General features: G+C 40.3%; 1 protein-coding gene across 5 annotated transcripts in view; it reads left to right on the top strand.

The window, feature by feature from the left end:
• TENM2 (teneurin transmembrane protein 2) overlaps positions 1 to 23,444 on the top strand; it is a 619,855-nt gene that overhangs the window by 570,286 nt on the left and 26,125 nt on the right. For 4 of the 5 annotated variants that reach the window (XM_088063463.1, XM_088063465.1, XM_088063467.1 and 1 more), the window contains 7 exons: positions 7,387 to 7,597; positions 11,436 to 11,555; positions 13,511 to 13,772; positions 14,467 to 14,734; positions 15,873 to 16,016; positions 17,500 to 17,749; positions 20,705 to 20,725. In XM_088063463.1, the coding sequence (XP_087919589.1) occupies positions 7,387 to 7,597; positions 11,436 to 11,555; positions 13,511 to 13,772; positions 14,467 to 14,734; positions 15,873 to 16,016; positions 17,500 to 17,749; positions 20,705 to 20,725 (1,276 nt within the window). The remainder of the gene's footprint in view (positions 1 to 7,386; positions 7,598 to 11,435; positions 11,556 to 13,510; positions 13,773 to 14,466; positions 14,735 to 15,872; positions 16,017 to 17,499; positions 17,750 to 20,704; positions 20,726 to 23,444) is intronic. The other variant, XM_088063464.1, reaches the window with a different exon arrangement.

The following is a 23,444-nucleotide window of genomic DNA, read 5'->3' on the forward strand; positions in this document are numbered from 1 at the left end:
AAGGGCTTGGAGCAACCTGGGATAGTGGAAGGTGTCCCATGGCAGGGGGTGGAACTGGATGAGCTTTAAGGTCCCTTCCAATCCAAACCAGCCTGTGCTTCTATGATAAGCCACATTATGATTATTAATAATTATCTGTTATGAGCCTGTTTAGGGTTACTTTGGTGCATAGGGTACTTTGCTGAAAAAAAAACTTGAAAGTCTCTTATTTATATTTTTGGGTTTTTTTGTTGGTTTTTCTGTTTGGTTGTTTGGTTTTGGATTTTTGGTGGTGATGGTGGTTTGGGGGGGTTGTTGTCTTGGTTTGGGTTTTGTGTGCAGTTTTTTTGTGTGCGTGTGGTTTTTGTGTTTTGTTTTTTGGGTTTGGTTTTTTTGGGGGTTGTTTAGGGATTTTTTTTTTTTTTTTTTGGTTTTGTTTACTTTTTTCTCTCTGTAAGGACAAAACCTAACTGAAAAGTAAGGGAATTCTGGCATTGACTCACTTTTAAGAGCTCTCTAAATTGGAAAGTGCTTCTGTTTTCCAAACCGTGTTTGGATTACATAATTTGCTCACTGTGGCTGCTTCTAAAGCTAATATCTTCCCTTAATCAGTCCCTCAGTAATCTAATCATTATTAAACATCTTTTGGAGGGATTAGAAATAGCTTTATTTTAAGACCTGTAATTGTGATTACAATATATAATCCCCCTAATAGACACGTATAACCCGTTTAATTCACCATGGCTTTATTTCAGGAAATTAAGGCATTACTGATGGTATTTTGAGGAATGGGAGAGGATATGCTACTTTTTACATTCCTATTTCTTTTGGCATATTGCATAAGGAAATCACTACTGCAGCTGTTTATACCCATCATTTTGCAGTAACTATTTTATAATAATTTGCTTGTTCCTAAATATAAAAATGTTTTTAGTATCTCAAAACAGTCTCTTTAAATGATGTATGTTTAACTAAGCTTCACCTTAGACTTTGCAGCACCTCCAGCTGCATGAGACAATGGGATACACAGCAAAATTCAGATGTCTTTCCTGAACTATAGTTTCACTAAATGTTGCATGCAGTTGCAATCCATCACATCTGAGGAATCTTTGTTCTGAGTGTCTTGGGATAATTTGAGAGAGAGATTTAAGAATCCTGTCCTCTGCAGAGGCAGCCTTGGCAAGAGCCTGTATTGCCCACTGGGGTTGTTCTTTCTAGGCTTTTCTATTCCTTCTTTCTCTCTTCTCCCACCTTTTGCATCTGCTCATATTTACTCATTTTTATAGTTTTTATTGGCAAGATATTTAAATTATGTAATCTTAGAGAAAGAAAAACAGGAAATAAACAAAATTTTGCTAAATTTGTTTGTTCCGTATTTGATCTGGGCAGAAAAGACAGGTGCAGGCAGGTTAAAAAAAATAAATTAAAAAAACCTTAAATGCATCACTGCTTCTATCACTTCCCAGATCACATTTCTCCTCACAATGTAATTATCTGGACTAAAATTGGTAGAAGGAAAGGAAGCAACCCATAGCAGTATAGAATACTAAGCCAAATAGAAATGAGGAATTTCTTATTTGTTATGCAAAGTGGTACATTCTTTTTAAAATACATTTTAATTTCTTTTCCACTTTGCTTTCCAATGAGAGATGTGCATTTCTTAGAAGGCAAATTTTGCCCTTCAGTTTGTTACTCTATATCTTTAACCCCACCAGGAAGTACAGTTGGTGGTAATTCTGTTTGGCACAATACATTAAAGATAATGAATTAGAGAAAGCCAACTATCTGCTCCAGTATGAAATCTCTTCAATTCACAAGAAAAATGCCTTTCTAGTGAAGTTCACTGTCAGGACAGTGCACTTGACTGATTGAAAGGCTGTTTATTTGAGTTGTCTTAGAAAACTCATCTCTGAAATTAGACAGAAGGAAAATAGAAAGAAAAGAGAAGTGTCTTCCTGCAATAAACATTTAGAAAAAAATTGCTTTTAGAAAATTACAAATCCTGTGACTTGATACTGCATCAGGCTCGTGACATTTAAGATAATTCAAGTATTTCACAGCACAAAAGCAAATCATGTAATTTAGCTTGCCTCAACAAGCATTGCCTCAGCGGGGGTCTCTAATTCAGCACAGACAAAAGATTTTATGAAGTTCTCAATATAAATACCCAGAATACTCTTGGCACAGAAAATACCTTCCCCGAGCCTATACAATAGTCAGCTGAGGAACATTAAATGCAATCAGGAGCTGAAATCTGTAGTGGATGGGGGCCAGCATGAGTCACGTGGGCTCGGCTATAAAATCTGTACCAAAAGCAGACACTCAAAGTTTGACAAGAGCTAATGAGTGTGCTCGTATGTGATTGTGTTACAGCTCCATGTCAGCCTCTAATCGCCTTTACACACATTAGCCAGCTTATCCATCCCTGTCCCTCACGGGATGAGGTTCTGCAATAGCTCACTCTCACAACTGGGGAGAAGCAAAAGCAAGAAGCTCAGAGCCTGCAAATTCCATGGCTGGAAAAGGCACCAGGATCCCTGTAGGTGTCTGTGGACACTGGACCTGGGCAAACATTTTTTTTCAAGGTTGCTCTCAACTTGCAGCCCTTCAGGTCAGCCTGGCCCTGAGCAAGGAGTGGTTTGGAGTTGGAGCATCAGTTATCTGTAGGTTCTGAGGGCCCCCCAGGCTGCACATGCTGCAGGCTCCTGCAGCTGGTGCTCTCAGGAATGAGGCTTTTCCTGCCTGCCAGAGCTCCGGGCAGCTCAGGGATCTGGAGCGGGCCAGGGAAGTGGGGCTGGTGCTTCACCACTCTTGTCTTCCAGGGGACTTTAAAACCTCAGTGGGGAGGGTTTTGGCTCTTCAAAGGCACAACCGATCTCCAGGTTCATTCTACTTTACCACAACTCGGGATTTAGAATCCAGCTTGTCTTGAAGGGCAGTTTGGGTTACAAAAATTCTCTGTTTGCTCACAGATACAAAAGCCAATGTTGTAATGAATATCCTGATAGCTTACAGGGAGTCTTTACAGGGCTGGAGCAGGAAAAGAAACATTTCCTTTCTTTTTAACACCAGGAACTTCTGAGGAATTATTTTGAATGATACATGCCAATATAGATAACAGTAATTAGATCAAGCTACAAAAGTGTGAAAATTTGGGTTAAATATTAAATAAACTTCCTGGTAATAGGATATACTGGGCTGTGGCATAGCCTGCCTGTGGAAACAGTTTTGCATGCAGTTTTAGAGCTCAATTAATATATTTCTGTGTTGGCAGAGAAGGCCTACTCTTTTGATAATCTGATAGAGCATCTCTAATTCTTTCACCTTGGGTATATTAATACTGCACATAATTAAAATCGGTTCATGATAAATTAACTAATTTGCCCTTAGAGTGATCAAAGACCCTTTTGCCCTCAGGGTTCGTAGTAGCTGCTGTTCCCCCCCTCCCCACCTCCATTTTAATCATCAGTGTGAAATGTTTATTGGAAAAAGAAAAATTTCCAGGAATTAGGCTCTGAAAGCCCCCAGCTCCTGCAGCTAGTGAAGTGTAAGGATGCCCTCTGCTGAGCATGGGCTCAGGAGTTTTGGGCTGGAAACAGATTTGTCCCTTGCTGGGTATGGAAAGCATTGGCTCAGCAAGTTGATGTCAAAGTTCACTCATTCTGATGTGCATTGTGAATTGAACCTGAAGCCCAACCTGCAGGTTTTTGAAGAAGTGTGGAAACTGCAGGTCATTTACTCATTGGAATTTAGAAACTCCAGTAGCTCAAGCATCAGCTTTCTGCAGAAAGATGTAGCACCTTTCTAGTTCTGCAATCCCATAACCAGGACATGATGAGAAATATATTCAGTGATGCTGGAACACTGATGCTGAGAGGTTCTAAATACATTGGAACACTAATGTTCTATTCCTCCTGAGAGCTTTTTTAGTCCTTCTAATGATGATCAAGAGGAAGACAATAATAAGGTAGTCATAAATATGACATGCATGAGTAGGTTAATCAACTTTCAAGTATTTCTTTGAAGTTTTCTCTGTGCTGTGTAGTGAAGTCTGCCAAAAAGCTTGTGGAACAGTTCACAGAAAGTTGAGAAATGTGTGTTTCCATTAGCCAAGTGAACTCTTCAAGAAGCATACCATATCACTTTTTTCATTTCTGAAATGTTTGGAAATTCAGAAAAACCACGAACAGCAATGGAGAGTTAATCCTGTTCTACCAGTTTAAATCAGATCAAAATTTCCTATTTCCTTCATCTCAGTTAAGGCCAAGTCAGGACTTGTGTTAGTCTCAAATTGTTGGAGGAGGTTCAGCACCATCTTAGCTCCCTCCTCCTCCCTTTAGCATGCAGAGTATCAGGGAGGTCACTGCCCACTGAAACTCAGCTGTGTGTGCCATGAAAAGCAGCAATATTTTGGTGAGGCGAGTGCTGAGGATTTGTCAATGAATTAACCATATAAATAATTCAGCATACCTGAGGAAATTTGGAAGATGACAAGCTCTGAAATATATATTAAAACCCAAACTACTGAATTCTAATTAAAATTTATGCTATTAGCAGAATTTTCTGGTACTTTTTTTCTAACTCTGGTTTTAATCAGCTGAGTCTAATGCAAATAAATTATTCTGTAAAATTTACTTCATGTATAACTACACTGTGTCTGGGAAAATGGGCTGAGAGTTCAAGGTCCTGCAATGAGGAGGAACAACCCCAGGCACAAATGTATGCTGGGAGACTCTTCTTTGTCCAGCAACTGAGCACTGGAGCGGGGTGCCCAGTGAGGCTGTGGGATTTCCATCCTTGGAGACATTCCAAAAGCTGTGTGGGCAACCTGGGCAAGCAGCATCTGGTAGCCTTGCTGGAGCAGGGGGCTGTACCTGATCACCTCCAGCAGCCCTTGGCAATCTCAGCCATTGTGTGATAACAGTCCAGATAGGAAATCAGGAAAACGTGAGCTAAAACCAGATATATTCTGACAGTAACCACTACTCTTTCACGCATGGAGTCAGAGATTTCAGAGCAGCAAAGTCAATAAGAGCAGCAGCTGTGGATGTGAACAGCACAGAGGTGTCTAAGCCTTTGAGACTGAGCAGCAGTGCCCAGGGCCTGGCTGTGTGTGCTGAACAGACCCAGACCTCACTGCTGCTGCTGCAACAAGCTGGATCAGCTAGTTCACATAAGGTAAAAATATCCTAAATCCTGAATCTTGCCGTCTAGAATAAATTACTACAGGGGAATATAGCCATAGAAGTAATAATGTTCTAAAAAGTAAATTGTGTTATACTCTATGCCTGTCTTTTCTAAATATTGTTGTAAGCATCTGAAAGCATCTGAATATGACTTCACAGAACTGCAGCAAAATCTTCTTACATGGAAGGAATCACAGGCAGGTTTTTCCCTGCTGTTGAATGGAGGTGTTTCCAGCCTCCCAGGTCCTGAACTGGCAATTCAGAGCAGTTTGATTGCCTGCTTGATTGTTTGTGAGATAACGGTGAGATTGGCAGTGGCAGGGTAATTTACTGAAGATTGCAATGTCAGACAATATCCAAGGGGGCTCGTGAGCATAAAGATGTGATTCATATGACTGACAGGAGCCTAAGGGATTGATATGCCCATTCCAAGTTCATGGTGTCACAAGTGTTTGGCTACAGCATCCCTTAATCGGCTGCATGATGAGGCCATTACAGGCAGAACTTGTGCTCACCTCTGATAACAGGCATAGCCAAAATATGATGCAGCTTGAATAGGTAAATGTAAATTTGTCAGAGGGAGTAATTTATATCCTGTGGTTTGCCTCTGTTATTTCTAGTGTGTTGATAAGATTTCCTTGCCTGGTGGTCATCTGAGTAACAGAATTGAGGGGACTGAACAGTGGGCAAAGCTCAGGTCATAGTTGTAGAGGTCTCACAGACTGGAAAAGAAGCTGAGAAATTCTCAGAGCTTAATAGAAAAACTGCCTTGAGTTATACCCTGAAGCTAATGATGTCCTCAGAACAATTATATAGAGTTGGGAGAAAATGAACTGTAGCAAAACAGAAAGTTCCTGCAGCCTCATTGGAGAGGGTTTCAAGACAAATGGAGTTCTTAATGTGAAGAGGCGAGTGACCTTAAAGCAACATATAGCTCTCACAACAAGGTAGTTTGTCTGACTTAAATCTCCTTAGAGGCCTGAATGAAACATTGTCAGCATACCTTGGCAATTTTATTTTTAAATCAGGTCAGGCACACACAATAGGTTGGAAATACAAGGCTAATAGTAAACTAAGAAAGTTTTTATCATTTTAGATTGTTTTTTTCCTTTAGGTTGTTGCTTTTCCAGTAATCACTGTGTTGGTTTTTTGGGCACTTGAAAACCCTAAAAATGCACAAATCATGATCTTAACCTAAGGTACTTTTGTCTGCTTCCATACTGGAATGCTGTTTCCTGTGTATGATTTTCATTGTATGCTCAGGCCATATTTGTATTCAAAAATCAGATTCATATGCCTTGGAAGTTTTACAGACATAACATGATTACAGATTGAACTCCTGCTTCTTGCCAGAGTAGATGAATTGTTAGAGATGATAATATTTTAAAGCAAATGGTTATTAATTTCTAAATCGTAGTAGAATTCCATTGAGAGAACATATTTCAGTTAAATAATGATACTTAAATTAAGAGATGATGATGATAGAATCATTACTGTAGGTGCTAATATTATTGTTTATCTAAGTATACAAATTTATCTCCCCCTTGATTCCCTTTTAATATCTAGTGTTAAAATTCTGGTTTTTCTTAAAAATGCATCTTGAGAAATATTCTTGGTGGACAACCTAATCTGTAATATGATGACTGAACCCACCAAGTTTGTGGCTGATCCTTCCTTATCCAAGCGTGCACACAAGTTGTAAGCCAGGCATCCATGGGAGGTGGGAGTTCCAGCAGCCCTTCCCTGGGAGCTGTCAAAATGGCTACAGTGTAATTTGTATTTTATTTAGATAATGACATAAATAAATAATTTTTTTTATTTAGATAATGACAGCTTTGTCATCCCCATCTCCTCTCAGGTCCTTAAACAGAACAAATGAAATCAAACAGCATAATTCTCAAGACAAAAAAAAAAACCAAAAAACAGCCAAACGAGCAGATAACCTAAAGAAAAATCCTTTCTTGCTTCCACTTCCTTTTGCCTAATTTCAGTCCTTGACAGATTTTTTGGGATTTATTCTCATCTACATGGTTTACATTAACTGTAGTGATTTTTAAGCAGCGTGCTCAAAAGCATCATTCTCATGGCACTATTGCCAGGTTTAGAGCATAGGGATGCTATGAAGAGTGAACTTTAACAGTTCTTCCCAGGGCCTTGAGCTCCCCGTGGGTGTTGTTGCTCCACAGCTCTGTGCTGGATCTCAGTGCCTGTTACCTTTCAGATGGCCTGGTGGACTGCCTGGACCCTGACTGCTGCCTGCAGGCCACCTGCCAGAACAGCCTGCTGTGCCGGGGCTCGCGGGACCCGCTGGACATCATCCAGCAGAGCCACGCCGGCACTCCCGCCGTCAAATCCTTCTACGATCGCATCAAGCTGCTCGTGGGGAAGGACAGCACCCACATCATCCCTGGAGAAAACCCCTTCAACAGCAGGTGAGAAAACCAACCCCTTCCACAGCAGGTGAGAAAACCAACCCTTTCCACAGCAGGTAGCAGCTGGGAATGACGCTGTGTGGCTGCTGTATGGGAAAATTTCTGCCAGCGATTCTATTCGTGTTTTAACGGGAGCTGCTGCTTTCAGGTGCTTCATCTCAGGCATTGATCACACTGAGGCCACACTGGTACAGTTTATGATGTGATCTCTGTTTTATAACACTGAGTTTTATTAGCATTTTAACATTCTGGCAACGCCCAGGAGGCGGCTTCTTCAACTGAGTAGGAGCTTCTGAGGTTTATATTTTATGAAGACTGCAGTCTAGAGAAAGGAAAACAAACAAGTTTCCACTTAATTTTTAATGTAGTGTCATTACAACAAATTCCATAGCATTTCAAATAATTTTACAGATCCATTGATTTATGGAGTTTTATTATGTATTCCCTACATAAAACTATTTTACTTGTAGCATTGATCCACCTGACTATGTTTTCTTTTTCTTCTTGTTTTCTTTTCTTTTTCTATGATTGTTTTCTAAGATTATTAATTATAAATTTGCAATGAAACTAAAAACCAACACATCATTAATTGATATTTGATGCCATTGTATGCTTACAAGAAGATCAGTATTTATCAATATTATATAAATAGGTCTCCATGGAACGATGCTAGAAATTGATGAGTATAATAATTATGTTCATTTCATCAAAGTTAAAACTGAAGAAGAAGCTTCATTTGAGATAACACCCAAAAGATTGCACTTCATTACAGGAAACTGTTTTCTCAGTCAGGATCTCATTACAGGCTTAGTGGGTGATGTAGAGCATGTCCCTAAATATTTATCTGTGGAAAGAGGACCATAACATTTCTGGATACACCAGGCAGGCCCCATTGTACCCACCCCTGTGCTGCACACAATCATTTCCATATTCCATCAGGAAACCCCTGTTGGATCCTACTCTATGTAATATAGATTTTCTGCTGTTCTATAAAATACTCCATGCATACACACATGGAGTTGTTAAAAAAAATAGAAAAAAAAATTGTTCTGTTTTCACCTAAATTTGTGGTGATTTTTCTTTTTTAATCCTGGAAGTGTTTAAGGCCAGGTCGGGCAGGGATTGGAGCAGCCTGATCTACTGGAAAATGACCCTGCCCATGGCAGAGGGCTGGAACAAAATGATCTTTAAGGTCCCTTCAAACCCATTCTATGATTCTATGAATTCATGCTCTAAACTAAACAGGAGCTGAGCACTTCAATCCTGAGAATCCTTTAAAAAAAAACCTTATTGGAAACTTTAGATTTTTTTTAAGTTTATTCTATGTTCCTCATGGTACAAGTCTTAGTTCTGTTTTATTTATCTGAGCTACACTGAAGATTTTAATATATCTTTGCAAATGACCTATTAATGATGTTAAAATCGATAAAATTGGCCTTCACCTCTAAGTTTTGAAGGTACTTCTGATAATTTGATGGCTCAGCTGTTATTTTTGGTACCAATTTTAGGCAAATTTAATGTATAGTGTCAAATTGTAAGTTTTAGAACTAATGGGTTTGTCTTTTAAAAGTGCCACAAAGTTCAACTCCCAACTTTTCCATATACTGAAGCTGCCATAGTCTCAAAAAGTAAGTGTTTGTAAGCTGCTTGCTTAGCTTTTTCCAGTCTTAGTATAAGAAAAAAATTATTTCCTACTCTGATAAAGCAATAAATAACAAAATTTCTTGATTGCAAAAATAGGTAAATCTGAATGATGTTTTTCTGTGAAGAAACAAGATGAAATGAAGTTTTCAGGGAAAAGAAAAGCTACATGTTTTTACACATTTAAATTCCTTGGTAAAAAAAAAGTATAATTCTTGTATAAGTTCAATTTGTCTATTACACTTTTAAAAATTACCAAAGAAAGGTGATTGTATGTGTGACTATTAGTCAAAACATTACTTCCTATAAATCCATATTTTAGCTACATTTTAGCTTATTTTAATATCCATTGTGTTCCTTATTTAGAATTTTAGAAATAAAAAGGAATATTGTTGACCAAAATATTTTTATTCAAATTATTTCCTGAAATATTAAAATTGAAGGTAGAAAAACTTAAGTCATGGGCATTATTAGTTTTCTTCTGCCATCTGACAATTTCTTTCTGAATGTACTTGCTACACAGTTTCCCTGGAGAAGCTTGAGTGACTTTTTTCCTGCAACTATTTCTGTGTGTTTGTCACATAAAATAAATCTAGTAAAATGAATAATTCCAAGACAATTATCTTGGTCCAGTGTGTTCCCAAGCAGATTTTTCTCAACAGGTTTCAATTTCTATTAAATTCCATATTCTGTTACAAAATGTTGATCTTGCAAATTAAAAATTGACCTGAAGGGTCAAGAAGCACTTGAAAGTCCTGAAAGAAAAGTAACAGAAATGGCTCGTTTTTATTCATTAGATTTTTTTTTATGTAATATTGAGGAAAATACTGCACCCTGTTTGGAATAAAAATATGAGGATATAGTTGTTAAATAGGCAATACAATGCAGTTGGAAATGTATGTCACAGCCCCTGAACATCTCAGAGTCAGCAGAAAAGACCAGCACACAATGGTGTGACTGATGAGAGGAGCTGTTCTCTGCCAGGGGCCCTCCCAGAGCCCAGCTCCGTTTGTCAGTGTGCAGCAAAGCTCAGCCCAGGTTAATCCTCCTGTCCAGCTCAGCCTGGGGCCAGACATTGCTGGTTCAGGGTGCTGTGCCTGGAGCCTGCTGAGCTCCGGGAGCAGCCCCGGTCCTGCTGGGAAGGGGCTCTTCATTCCCTCTCTCAGCAGAGCAGAGTTGGTGGCTCATGCTGGAAGCACAGACTGGTGAATATATAAATGTTTTCACCCATGGCTACAGAAAGTGCAATTTTACAGTCCCTGAGATTATGGGTTGAGAGGACTTCGCTCTCTCCCTGTTTTCAGCTTCTCCAGGTTTCACGTTTCCAGTGTAACAATGGAAGCCATCTACAAAGAGCTTTTCCTTTTCCATTGCCCTTTTACCAAACAGCTTCTCCCCTCCCCAATCTGCTGCTCTCAGGGTACAGGGAAGATGGAAGGGAAAGGAGCCAGGGGCTGGAAACTCCTCTCCAGCTGGGAGCAGCAGCACTTTGTGCCTGCTGTGCACTTAGCAGCAGCAAAGCGCTTGCCAAAGAGAAAAAACTGACTGTGCCTCTTAGAGGAATAGCTCATCTTCATCTCCCTTAGGTTAAACAAAGCTGCTTATCCTGCTGGCCAGAGAAATGCTTTGTCTTGCCTGTGTATAAAGCTGGACTTTAAACCAAATCCTCTTCTTGGCAGAGTGCAAGCAAGGGTTCCAAATGGCTGGAATGCAATGTACAATCAGCCAGTCCCTAAGATGAGGGAGCTTGAACACTGACGTGAAGAACTGGTGGTATAGAACAGAGATGTGGAGTTGCACCCTGCTTGTCAGGTGTGTGAGGCACCCACAGGCGTGGTATTGTACCCTGTAGGGAGGTTTTGGAGTTTCAGTGTGCCTGCAGGGGCACAGCTTCCGCCTGGCTGGATGGGAGGGAGCTCTGTGCTCTGCAAAGCCTCCTTAGACAATGAGGCAAACCCTTGTAAGGCAAGAAAAGCACTGGCTGCCGTTCTGTGTATACTGCATACACAAGCACTTTCTTGATTTAGGTGTATAGAGCGAGCTGGGCAGTATTGTGGTCCCTCAGTATTCTAAAAACCTTCAGAGTAAACTGTGTTTAGAGTAAATGAGGTACAAGTGTTCCACTACCTCACTTACAAATGTCATAACTTTGCTTTTGTAATTGGCTTTAATACCTTTAATTCTCTTTCTTTTTCAGTCTTGTGTCTCTCATAAGAGGCCAAGTGGTGACTACAGATGGGACTCCTCTAGTTGGGGTCAACGTGTCGTTTGTCAAGTATCCAAAGTACGGCTACACCATCACTCGTCAGGATGGCACGTGAGTGTCCCTGCTTCACTGAGCCCCTGCTTGCTGTGGAGTGTCTTTGCTGATTAACAGATGGTGTGATCTAATGGAACCATGTGGTACCAGGCATTGCCTTCCTCCCAGGGCAAAGAGCTATTAAGTAAACACAAAAGTAATTTTTCACACGGCATTTTGAATACTAACTGCATGTAAATACGAACAGGCTGACTTCTGATAATGACGTGTTAGCAGGCAGACTCCTTTCAAATAAATTGCTCTTATCTATGAAAACATTTGTGGGCTACAGCAATATCCAGCTGAGACAAGAAATATTTTATTTTAAAATGCAGAGCAGGCTAACACTTCTAGGAAAAAAAGGAAGCGTTATTATAGAATAGTATATTTTGTTAAAATTTCCCTTCTGCTTCTCTTTGCTTTTGAAGATACACTCTCTTTTGAGTTTCTTCAGGGTAGAATGTAATCAAAAGATTCTAATTGAATATATTTAGACAATTTCCTGCTGTGCAAAAAAGTGCTTTTCTCCCCCTTGTATCAGCTTATTTGAAATGCACACAAATTCAGATAAACAAAAGTCAATGTGTCATGGAGTATCTGGTTTACTGGCTGTGGTAACTAAAACAGAGTATCTGACACAGGCATTGTAAACATTTGCCATTTTATCTTGATCTTGCATAAAAACAATGGAATAGATATAATTAAATGGGAGTCAACTGAACTATAGGGAGTATTTAAATTCCATATTTTCCAGAATATTAATCTGTTATAATAAAAGTATAATGTTGATTTCAGTGGTTTAAAATCGCAGTAAATGGTGAGCTGAACTATATTTAAATCTGCATAGATTATTGACGTCATTGAGTAATTTGTTACATTGCCAGCATTTACACAGAACAACTGATACCTGTTTCTGTTGTCAGAAAAACCTGGAAGCATTCCCCATTTAGATCAGGTTTCAAATGCCTGTGCAGCTCCACATCACTGCTGTGATTGTGTAGGGGGTTGGGAGTAAACCCCAAATTTCTCTGAAAAATGATAGATCAGTTATCTTGGGGACAGGAATTCTTACTTGTAGAACACTTCTCATTCCTATTCTCTTACTGCCACATGTCCCATTCTATGTTTGATGGACAGGATCTTTTAGGAAAGGGTTAATTCAGTATCCAGCTCAGAAGCACTTGGCTTATCTGCTGTTTCTATATAAAGCTGACTTGTAATAATAAACGTGGTGGTTTGTTTGTTGGGTAATTTTTTAATTGCTTAATACAGAATTTATAGTAGTATTGGAATGAGCTTTGTCCAGGTGATTTCAAATCATTGCTTGTCTTTGCTGGTTTTCAGCTATTTAGTTGCCAGATGTTCACATCCCATTATTGATCATTGGAGCCATGACATGTAAAACATAATCATGGTCTGCTCACTCTCCCCACCTCTGGTGGTGTGGGGAGAGAATCACAAGGGTAAAAGTAATAAAAGTCTTGCATTGAGATAAAAACAGTTTAATAACTGGAATAATAATTATAAAAACTGTAGTGAAAAGGAAAATAACAGAAAGATAAATTAATTCCCAGTCAGATTCTGAGCAGCTTCCCCCTAGTTTATATGATGAGAATGGCACTGTATGATCTGGGATATCCCTTGGTTCATCTGAGGTCAGCTCTCCCAGCTGTGTCCCCTCCCAGCCCCCATTCTGCTCCCTGCTGGGATGGGATGAGGAGGAGGGAAGGCCCTGACTCTGTGTAAGCACTGCTCTGCTATAATAAAAGCATCCCTGTGTTGTCAGCATTATTCTCATCCTGAATCAAAACTCAGCATTCCACCAGCTACTAGGAAGAAAATTAACTCTATCCCAGTCAAATCCCGACAAGTACCCATCACTGCTGGTATGCCTCTATAGCTGTCTCATTAGCCAGGAATGTTATTACTGGAATTACTCAGTCTTGTCACTTCTAAAGGCCACACTTTTCTAGGTTTGACTTGGTTGCAAATGGTGGAGCATCCCTGACACTGCACTTTGAACGGGCCCCGTTTATGAGCCAGGAAAGGACAGTGTGGCTGCCATGGAACAGCTTCTATGCCATGGACACCCTTGTGATGAAGACAGAGGAGAACTCCATTCCCAGCTGTGATCTCAGTGGGTTTGTCCGTCCTGACCCAGTCATCATTTCATCACCACTTTCAACTTTCTTTAGTGACGCTCCCAGCCGCAGTCCCATTGTGCCAGAAACCCAGGTAAGCACAGTGTGAGTGAAAAGGGCACAGAAATCAGTGGTCAGGTGACAGTTCTGACCTGAGCACAGGGCCACCATGTGTCCCCTGCAATTGCTACAGCCAATATCTCTGCAGAGCTGCATTCATTCTGACAGGTTCCAGGTTTTCTAATGAGGACAGCAGGAGATATCCCAGGTGTATGTCACCCAGACACATTTATCTTTGTTTACCTTGCACACTCCCATTATCATACAACATATCAAGTGTATCCATGTATTTCAGTTGCCAGTTTAGGTGTTTCAAGAGAATTTTGCAGAGGCTTGGCATATGGTGCTGACTGCAGACTGTTTCCTTGTTTCTTACTTAGGACAAAGGCAAACTCCATTGGTGCTGGTTTTTCACTGCTATATTCAGTTAGGCTTTATGCTGCTAGTGGAAGTTGTGAATTCCTATGATATTCCTTATGTTTCTCTTGCAGTATAATAACTTGCAGTAAAAATGCATGTGCTTATTTGCTCTTTTGCCAGCAGTGGGCTCTTAAAAAGATGTGTACAGACACCAGATAATTATTTGTCAGAAATGTCAGCTAAACTGTGTTGCTTTGAGGACATCCACTCCCCATAAGAGAAAGACATAAGTTCATAAGAATACACAAGGTGATACATTTTTTAAAAAAAATCATTAATGTAAAGTGTTTGATCTCTTTCCTACCCAGGTTCTTCATGAAGAAATTGAGATCCCTGGCTCTAGTATAAAGCTCAGCTACCTGAGTTCCCGCACTGCTGGATACAAATCCTTACTGAAGATCATCATGACTCAGACACTTGTGCCACTGAATCTGATCAAAGTTCATTTGATGGTAGCAGTAGAAGGGCATTTGTTCCAAAAATCATTTCAGGCATCTCCCAACTTGGCATATACATTTATCTGGGACAAAACAGATGCCTATGGTCAGAAGGTTTATGGGTTGTCAGATGCTGTAGGTAAGTCAGCATATACAAGCTCCAAAACTTCCCAAGTAACACCTATAATTCTAAATAAGAAAACTGCAAACTTCCCTATGGAGGAGCAAATGGAGATTGAACAGTTCTTGTCTCCCTGACACAATTTATCTCTGTGTTATGGTTCTTTTACACATTAAAGATCATACTCCATCAACATGCCTGGGTTTCCTGCTCAGTACCTGACTTAGAAGGTTTAGACCAGGCAATAGGAAAAACTGGCCATGGGAACTTAGGTGAAACCTAATCCATCATTACAATTTGATTTTCTTTAGTTATAAAATGATCCTCATGCTGGACTGGCTGGCAGTCTGCAGTGCATTTGGGTTTTCACACATGCCCTTATTGCAGTCTCTTGTGGTATAACACATTTGAAATGAAAATGTGGTTCCTCTAATGCTGTTCAGTCTTGTAGTTCTACAGCTATTTTTAGTTAGCTTGGTTCTAGTGGGTGGGAAGAAGAGTGATCATCATAATATTTTTCAGTTTTCACTGACTGTCTGAATAATTTTGATATACCAGGGTTAAAAATGAGCATCAGAGCTGTGCCAGTGTGGAAAGAGCAGCTTTTATTTTTAAATCTTAATTATTTTCTATGATTTCCAAATTTTTCTTTGCTATAGCTTTTCTTTCTTGTTATTGCATGGGATATTGCTTTACTGTATAATGCTTACAGTACAATTGTGCTTAAATGCACACAAAGTTTTCACTGCCCTTTGGTACATGGTATGTAAGATGAATACACTAAATAAATGCTGTGAACATCTGGCAAGTTAAGAATTCATCTTGTCCTGCTATCTGATATTTTTAATTATTTAATATAATTTTACTATATTTTAAAATTTTTATTTCTCACTCTCCTCTCAGCAAACCCATCACTTCCCTGTGTGAGCTATTAAAATAGAAGTGATCAGATCCCTGCAGAGTACATGTGAATGAAGTTTCAAATTTGTGTCTAGTCAAAGATCTGAATATAATATTCTAGAATAAAAGTGAGGGACATAATCACTCCATCTTCTTGAGGGGGCTGGGGGACTGGAATCCTCGATGACTTGAATGTTCTCTGGACACTTAATTCAGTGTTTGTTCAGCAAGTATATTTTATTTTCTTTTATTTCAGTGTCTGTGGGTTTTGAATATGAGACTTGCCCCAGTCTCATTTTATGGGAGAAGAGGACAGCTCTGCTGCAAGGATTTGAACTGGATCCTTCAAACTTAGGAGGATGGTCCCTGGATAAACATCATGTACTTAATGTCAAGAGTGGTGAGTTAGTTCATTCCATGTGTTTGCTGTCCTATATGGAGTTTTGTATTTGCATTATACTTCCAAAAATGTGATTTCTCTCATCTTGTTTCATCTTTAGCTCAGTATGGTATGAGGCATATTTCAGTTGTCAGAAAATTTTTGTAGAATTTCAACACATTTTTTACTGTTCTCCAAAGCCTGAATTTCTTAAAGTCCTAATCTTTATCCTCTATTCTGTTTTTCGTTTATTCCCCTGTAATATCTTTCTCTCTTCCCCGTTTTTCTTATGTTAACCACATCTGTTCCTGGTTTCTTTTGCTTGACCTCCTTTTCCCCCTAACCTGAGATGGAGCTTATGAGAAGTACGAGTCTGTGACCAGGTCCTGTGTCTCCTTTGTCTTTCTCATTAGTCACCTGTTTGCTTTTTCCTCACTTTTTTTTGTCTTTCCATATCCTAAGCTGAATCTTGGTGATCTTTGTATTTTACCAACAACTCTTGGGGAGCTGAATGCTCGGCATACATTTCGTTGTTCTCTGTGAAGTGTTGTTTGCCGCCTTCCTGCTGATGACTACCAAATAAAAAAGTGTATTTCTGCTTAATAAATCTAAAGTATTGTTCAGAATTGGCAAGATCAGGATATTTGAGCTCGCTTCCAGTGCTGGGCAGTGGATCCACATTTGGATAGTACATGCCAATAGAGAGTGTTGGCACCAGTGGGGAGCCAGTTATGTTAGGGTTATACAACTTCATTCCTGCAAGAACATGAGGCTGAAAGTTTCCAGACAGATTTCCACAGTTTTTGATGACACAGAATATGGTAACACTGTCAGAAAACCCACTCCCTTCTTGGAGCAGGGGTCTGCTCTTTGAACAAATATTTTGAAGATAAATCCAATCTTGAAGGTATTTTCTTGAAGTCTAATAGAGATCTGTACCACCAGCTTCCCTCTTGCCTTTTATCATTGATCCTTAGCAGCCCTTCTGGGAGTTTCATCTTTCTCCTATCTTTTCATTTTCTGAGCTATCATCTTCTCTGGTGCCTCCATTTCTCATTTTTCATTTTCCATTAAAAAAGTGTGAAAGACTGAGAGGTGGAAAGAGAACAGTAAGGTTGGTGCAGAATTCCAAACAAAACATGATACAGGAATCTGGAGTGAGACACAAATAGAAAAAAGCTCTTCTCCACCCACACAGAAACCATCTAAACCACAGTCCCAGGCCAGAGCTGTGTGGCAGGGTTTTCTTTCATAATGAATACCAGAGGACTCCGAGTGTAGGTTTGGGTCTGTGGTTGTGTATGTGTGTGGGTTTTGACACTGGATCTTCACTGCACCTTTATTTTTCCTACCGCAAAATCCTTCTGTTCTTTTGCACCATTGAAAAACCAAACGCTGGAGTCATTTCAATGTACAGTCCTTAAAAGCAGCTGTTGAAAAGAAAACAGCCTGAAGTCCCCTGCAATGAATAGTGGTAATAACCACTTCTCCTCTCTGTCCTTAGGTATATTGCACAAAGGCAACGGAGAAAATCAGTTTCTCACTCAGCAGCCAGCTGTGATAACCAGCATTATGGGGAACGGGCGCCGCAGAAGCATATCCTGTCCGAGCTGCAATGGTCTGGCAGAAGGAAATAAGCTCTTGGCCCCTGTAGCACTGGCAGTGGGTATTGATGGAAGTCTCTTTGTTGGGGATTTTAACTATATTCGGCGTATCTTCCCCTCCAGGAATGTCACGAGCATACTGGAGCTGAGGTAAGGCTTAACCTCAGCGCTTCGCTTCTGGAGCCTGTGCTCAAATCAGCCTTTACCATTACTTTTTATAATTTTGAAAAACATTGTCACTTTCAACCTATTTAAATTCCAGTGGAGAAATGGGGCACAGAAATGCATAGTTCAAAGTCTGTAACTTACCAGAGCAGTGACTAAAGTGAAGGAATTAAGAGTACAAATTAACTTGTGCAGAAAGTACAAACCATCTCTGTCTCGTTAGTGATCACTGATTCAGTCCTCCCTCAGTGCATCTTTTAGTTTTGTTTGAAAAGTCTGCCCTTAGGTACTGAGCCACAGTGACAGGCAAAGGTGTAAATCTTGTGAGGTCAGAAGGAAGGTTCTCCTGCCAGTGGTTTTGAGATCCACTTTCACATTTCTTCTCCATGCTTGTGAGTCTATTTCTGTAGGTTGACAAGTGCAGTTCAGGTTGACATACAGAGTCATTTTGCATCATCAGAACTCTTTTTAAGATTGTAACTCTTTCCCCCTGTCCTGTGCCCCCCTCCAACCTTAAGATACCATCCCTTAATAGGGAAGGCATGAGTGTAGAATGTACCACTTCACCCATTTCTGTTCCATCTCCTTTTTTCATTCTTCTAGGAGAGGCAAGAGTTATTGCTTCAAACCTTAACTCATGTAACTGGACCTTATGCTTACAGAAGTACTGAGTATTTGCAGAAAAATAAGGAAAAACAGCGTCTCCTGGCTGTCTGCTGCCCCTCCTGGAGCCTTCTCAGGCCACAGCATTGGTGCTCCTGGGAATTGGATATAGCAGCAAAGTACATTGAGAGAATTTAGGTCACAAGTCTTTTTTTAATCATATGACCAATAACCAATTCCTCTGCTTCCACATTTAGTTTTTAATTAGTGGGAAAAAGCGCAAAATGATTGGACTGTTAAAGAATAGGAGGCCTACCTCTATTTTACACCTCTCTTCCATTCATGTCATTCTGTTGATGTCACTATTGTGAATTCTGATTCTGTAGAAAATAAAAGAGATCTGATTCAGGCCAATTCAACTCTGAAATCACTCTCTGACACCTACCTCATACACCATCAGGCTGCCTCATTATATTTTTTTTTAAAAAAAAAAAAAGTCATGGATCATCCAGTGCTTTCTGCTAGCAGCTCAGTTTAAACCACAGAAGGTAGCTGGCATGGAAGTGTGACCTGCTATAAATATTTATATCAATATGCACTATAACTCTGCATTATATAGAATGTGCTAATTATTTTTTTCTAAGTTGTTCAGATGTTTTTAGCTTTCTAGTAATCAGGAATACAGCTTTATAGGTGAAGAGAAACATTTTCAGATTAGGATACTTCTTATAATGTATTTTTATGCACCTCACTTACCAATATTAGCCAGTGACAGTTTCTTAGCCCACCTTATGTTTGAAAATGTTGCCATAAAATTTACAACAGTATTAGTGTGAGTACTTTGTTTTCTGTCTCTGTGAGAGACATTGAGAGGGAACTAGGGTTTTCATCATGTGTGAGGGAAAATTGGGAAGGACATCAGTAGAGAAATAGAAGACAGATTTTTATCTGCTGTCGTCCACTTCCTCCTTTATGAAAGTTTGTTTTCATAGCATGGTTTCTTTAGCTTCTGTTATAGCTAGAAGCAATTAACAATTAAGCTGATGCTTTGTGAGTGCTGTTGGACAGCTGCAAAGGACTTGACATACAGATTTTTAGGATTTACAGACTTTAGGATTACATTTTGATGTCTTTTACCCCCCGTTCCTCTAAAGGGAATTAAGATCCATTCCAGCAAACATAATCTATAGCAGTAATTGTGATTCATTGCTCATCTTGAAATTTGCATGAGTTACATGGGTAAGAGTTTGAAGATTTGAGCCATTTAAGTGTGAATGAGAGCAGAGTCTTCAGCTCATATCAAGTAGTTTGGATTATGTTGCAACCAGTATGTTCACAAGTATTACAAACCAAATACATCACTTTGTTTAGATTTCACAGCTGATGTAATTTTGGTTTCACATAAGCCCCTATAAATCTTGAGTGCCTTTATATGTCAGAATATCCCAGTGTGCATATTTCTTTCGCACTGTCCTTTGTGAAGGTGCCTGGTTGGAATGGCCAGCAGGAATCTGGACCCCAGCATTGCATGTGAGGCTTCATGCTGGGGCTGCAAGTTGGGGGCTGTGCCTGCAGAGCTGCAGCTCAGGAGTCACAAACCTCTTTGCTCTGCTCAGTGCATATTCCTAAATGGAAATTACATCAACACAGTGAAATGCTGTGTGAGTGGAGAATGTGTTCATTTTCTTGTGGGAAGTAGAGAGCACTTTTCCTTTGGCTTTGTGGCTGGGCAGTAAGCTGTGGATCAGTTAATGCTGTTTATCTCCCATTGTACAGTACCTTACTGCTCGCTTAGAAGGGGCTTTTTTACCCTGACATTGGCTTTGATAGGCTTAAACAGATACCAAGAAGCATCCAAACTTGCTTTAAGAAATTATTTTAGAGACTGGGAGGAAAGAAAAACAAACTGCATAGTAAAAATTTGTCTAGAAATAGCCTGTTGGAAACCTATTTTGATTAAAGAGGTTGCCTCCAACTGGCAGACAATATCCAAAACCAGTGTTTCCTTCTGCCCAGTTCTGTATCCAGAGAACTGCCAGTTTCTCACTCCTAGCCCCCAAGCTACACGTAATTCCATGTGAAAATTCTTTCAGTGGTTCAGAAAGTTTCCTAAATATGAGGGGAGGGGGGTGGGGGCAGGGGTATCCTATAGGGAATTAGCTTGCAGCTCTATCCCTCCCAGTCACTCTTCATCTGTAAACTAAGCTAAGGCTAGTGCTGAAAAGAGATATCTTCTCCTGTGTCCTTTTGTAAAATAAAACAAATACTATGTTTGCTTTACCATCTATTCTTCAGCTAACTGTTTGTTCTTTTTTCTTCTGTTCCCTTTCTATAAAGAAATAAAGAGTTTAAACATAGGTAAGACATGAGCTCTTTCCCATATAATTTGATATGGTTTGTTTGCTTCATTGTGTTTGCTTTTTGTGTTGTGCTTCTTGTGTAATGTTATGTTCTTCATGTACCATATATAGAAACATTTTTATGTGCTAATTGTGTGTTATGAATATGATAAGCATTAGCAATTACGAAATGCAGTCAAAAAGCAGCCAATAAGTTCTGACAGTAATTAGAAATTTCTAGTAGAATGCAAGTATAATGAACCCCAAGCTAACTTCTAGATAAACACCTCTCCCTGCTGTCTATAATTGGTCAAAATGGTCAAGGTAAACGACAACAGCATTTTCACAAATGCCAGAAAGGTTCACAAAAGCACTAATGACTGTATATAGGTCAAAAACTCATTTTCTGGTCATTAATGATTTTCTGAACCTGCTGTCCTTTGCCATAATTTAGTTTATATTTCTTTTGTCAAACACATTTAATGGCCAACCTGTGGGGCTGGCTGTGTGCAACCACTAGAAGCACTGTGTGATTCAGGAGGGAGGCATAACCCTCCTGGATGTTAGGAGGAGAGCACTAGGTCTTCTGGATGGCTGCAGCATAGGAAACACTTGTGCCTCCTTTCATGCCACACCTGGGACAGGGAGGATGTTCACCCTGGAGAAAATCAAGGGCAAGAACAAGAGTTCTTGTAAACTGTTTCATAGTGTCCTGTGCATTACCCTTCTAAAACCATACTTTCCATTTCTGTGATGTAATAGATGGTCTGGGCTAAACAGGATCATTTCCCCTTAATATATTTTGGTATAGTAACACCCCTAACTATTCTTATCTGGAGAAGTTCATTCACAATTTGCTAATGATTATTGGTGATGCTGGAGGCCCCTCATTTGCTTCAACTAAGCCTAGTTCATTTTTCATCTGCTTAGAGACTTGCTCTGGACAAATCTTCTCTTTTGGTTAAGCTTAAAGAAAAGCTGCTGTTGAAAAGAATTTGGTGCAGCTGTGAGAAGAACAGGGAGAATGAGCTGCACTTGCTGCCAGGCCCCAGGCTCCCTCAGAGAGCAGAGGGAGGCTGCAGGTGGTGGTGACCACACATTCACTCAGGGGGCTGGAGGCACAGACATTATTGGCAGAGGCCTCTGAGCAACACTGAATGCCATGGAAAATCTTTTAAAACAAGGTACAATCCTTGGCCTCCTATAATTCAAGTGAAAGATTGCAACTGTGAGGAGAAGAGAGAGGTAGAGATCTTTAATTGCTCAGATGCCAGTTTGAGAAATATTGAGTACTCACTTATAAAACAAATCCCTATTTGAGGTAATAGTCTCATTGATTCTTTGGGAGCACAGTGAGTTCATTTTACCTTCCAGCAGTCATTTTCTGCCAAATTCCCTCAAAAATTTGCTTAGAGTCTTCCACTATCGGTTCCCTTCCCTAGTTCAGGAAAGAGGGAAGGAGTATGGAACAGGCCTGCAGCTCCAGTGAGCTGCTCTCTGATCTGGAATGAAGCTTGTGACTGACTCCGTGGCACAATTGCCCCGGGGAGATTCCAGAGGAGAAAGGCAGGGTGAACTCCATGGATGCACCATGACTGCAGAGAGGAGAGGGCAATATCCCATGTTCTGCCATTGCTCTTTACCCTGACTCATGTCTTACCCCATCCTGGCAGCAGCAGGGCACACCTAGGGCTGGCTGAGGGCAGAGGGGAGGCAGGGGTGGGCACACACTGGCAAAATCATGTGTGAAAACAAGAGAGACCCTTCCATTCCTGCAGGGTGGCTGCTGCTGCCCTGGGCACTGTGTGAGCAGCTCTCACCACTGAGTCCAGCAGGACCCTGGCTTCCAGGTGCGAGCAGCAGTGACTGTGCCCAGCTCCTGTCTGTGCCCAGCTCCTGTCTGTGCCTGCCTCAGGTCCCCGTTTGGCCAGGCTGGGAGATGTGCCTTGTTTCAGAAGGGCCTTGCAAAAGGCACCAGCTGCAGGGCAGCCTTGAGCTAAGTTTGGGTGTATTTGTCAAGTCCAGCACAATGCCAGCACCACAGCAGAGTGTGTTCTTCAGGGTAAGGGGAAAGCACGGTGGGAGAACAGAGCAGAGTTTTGAAGCAATGACAAACATGCAGGTGTTTGTATGGCTCAGATACCTGAGAGACTGGAGGAATCTTTAAAGTGGAAAGAACTATTTTTCAATGTTGCAAAGAAGATTGAGCATTATTTTGGAGGGATGAGAAGGAATGTGATAAGGGCGTAGTGAAGAGGTGCAGTCTGCTGCTGAAGATAAGGAGAGGAACTTGGGGGATAATGAGATTGTGCTCTAATCTCAAGCATGTCACTAGTTTCCCTGCATAACTTTGTCTACACCACTTAACCTCTCTGTGCCTCAGTTTCCTCCTCTGTAAAATGGGTGCTACACCCATCTTTTTAAAGTACTCTGAGATCCATGCATGAAATAAACCTGCCAAGTATTTTTTTGTTTATTGTATTTCTTCATCTCTAATTTCTACACTCCTAGACTTCAGCAGATGGTATTGCCTCTGCCTACTGAATTGCGATGCAACCAATCTCCTTCCTACTTTCTACAGTCTTAGAACAAACCATTACTGAACTAAACCCATGGCATGTCAAAGACTGGCATAGAGGAAAATAACTGTAGAAAGTGATATTTTGGGGCCTCCTCATTCCTTCAAATCTGGTCATGACCACATGACCACAGTTATCTTGGTGTGCCGATGGATCCAT

The sequence above is a fragment of the Pseudopodoces humilis genome, chromosome 17, assembly GCF_049639895.1.
Source record: "Pseudopodoces humilis isolate 2021_Gansu_Grassland_sample_001 chromosome 17, ASM4963989v1, whole genome shotgun sequence".
Classification (NCBI taxonomy): domain Eukaryota; kingdom Metazoa; phylum Chordata; class Aves; order Passeriformes; family Paridae; genus Pseudopodoces; species Pseudopodoces humilis.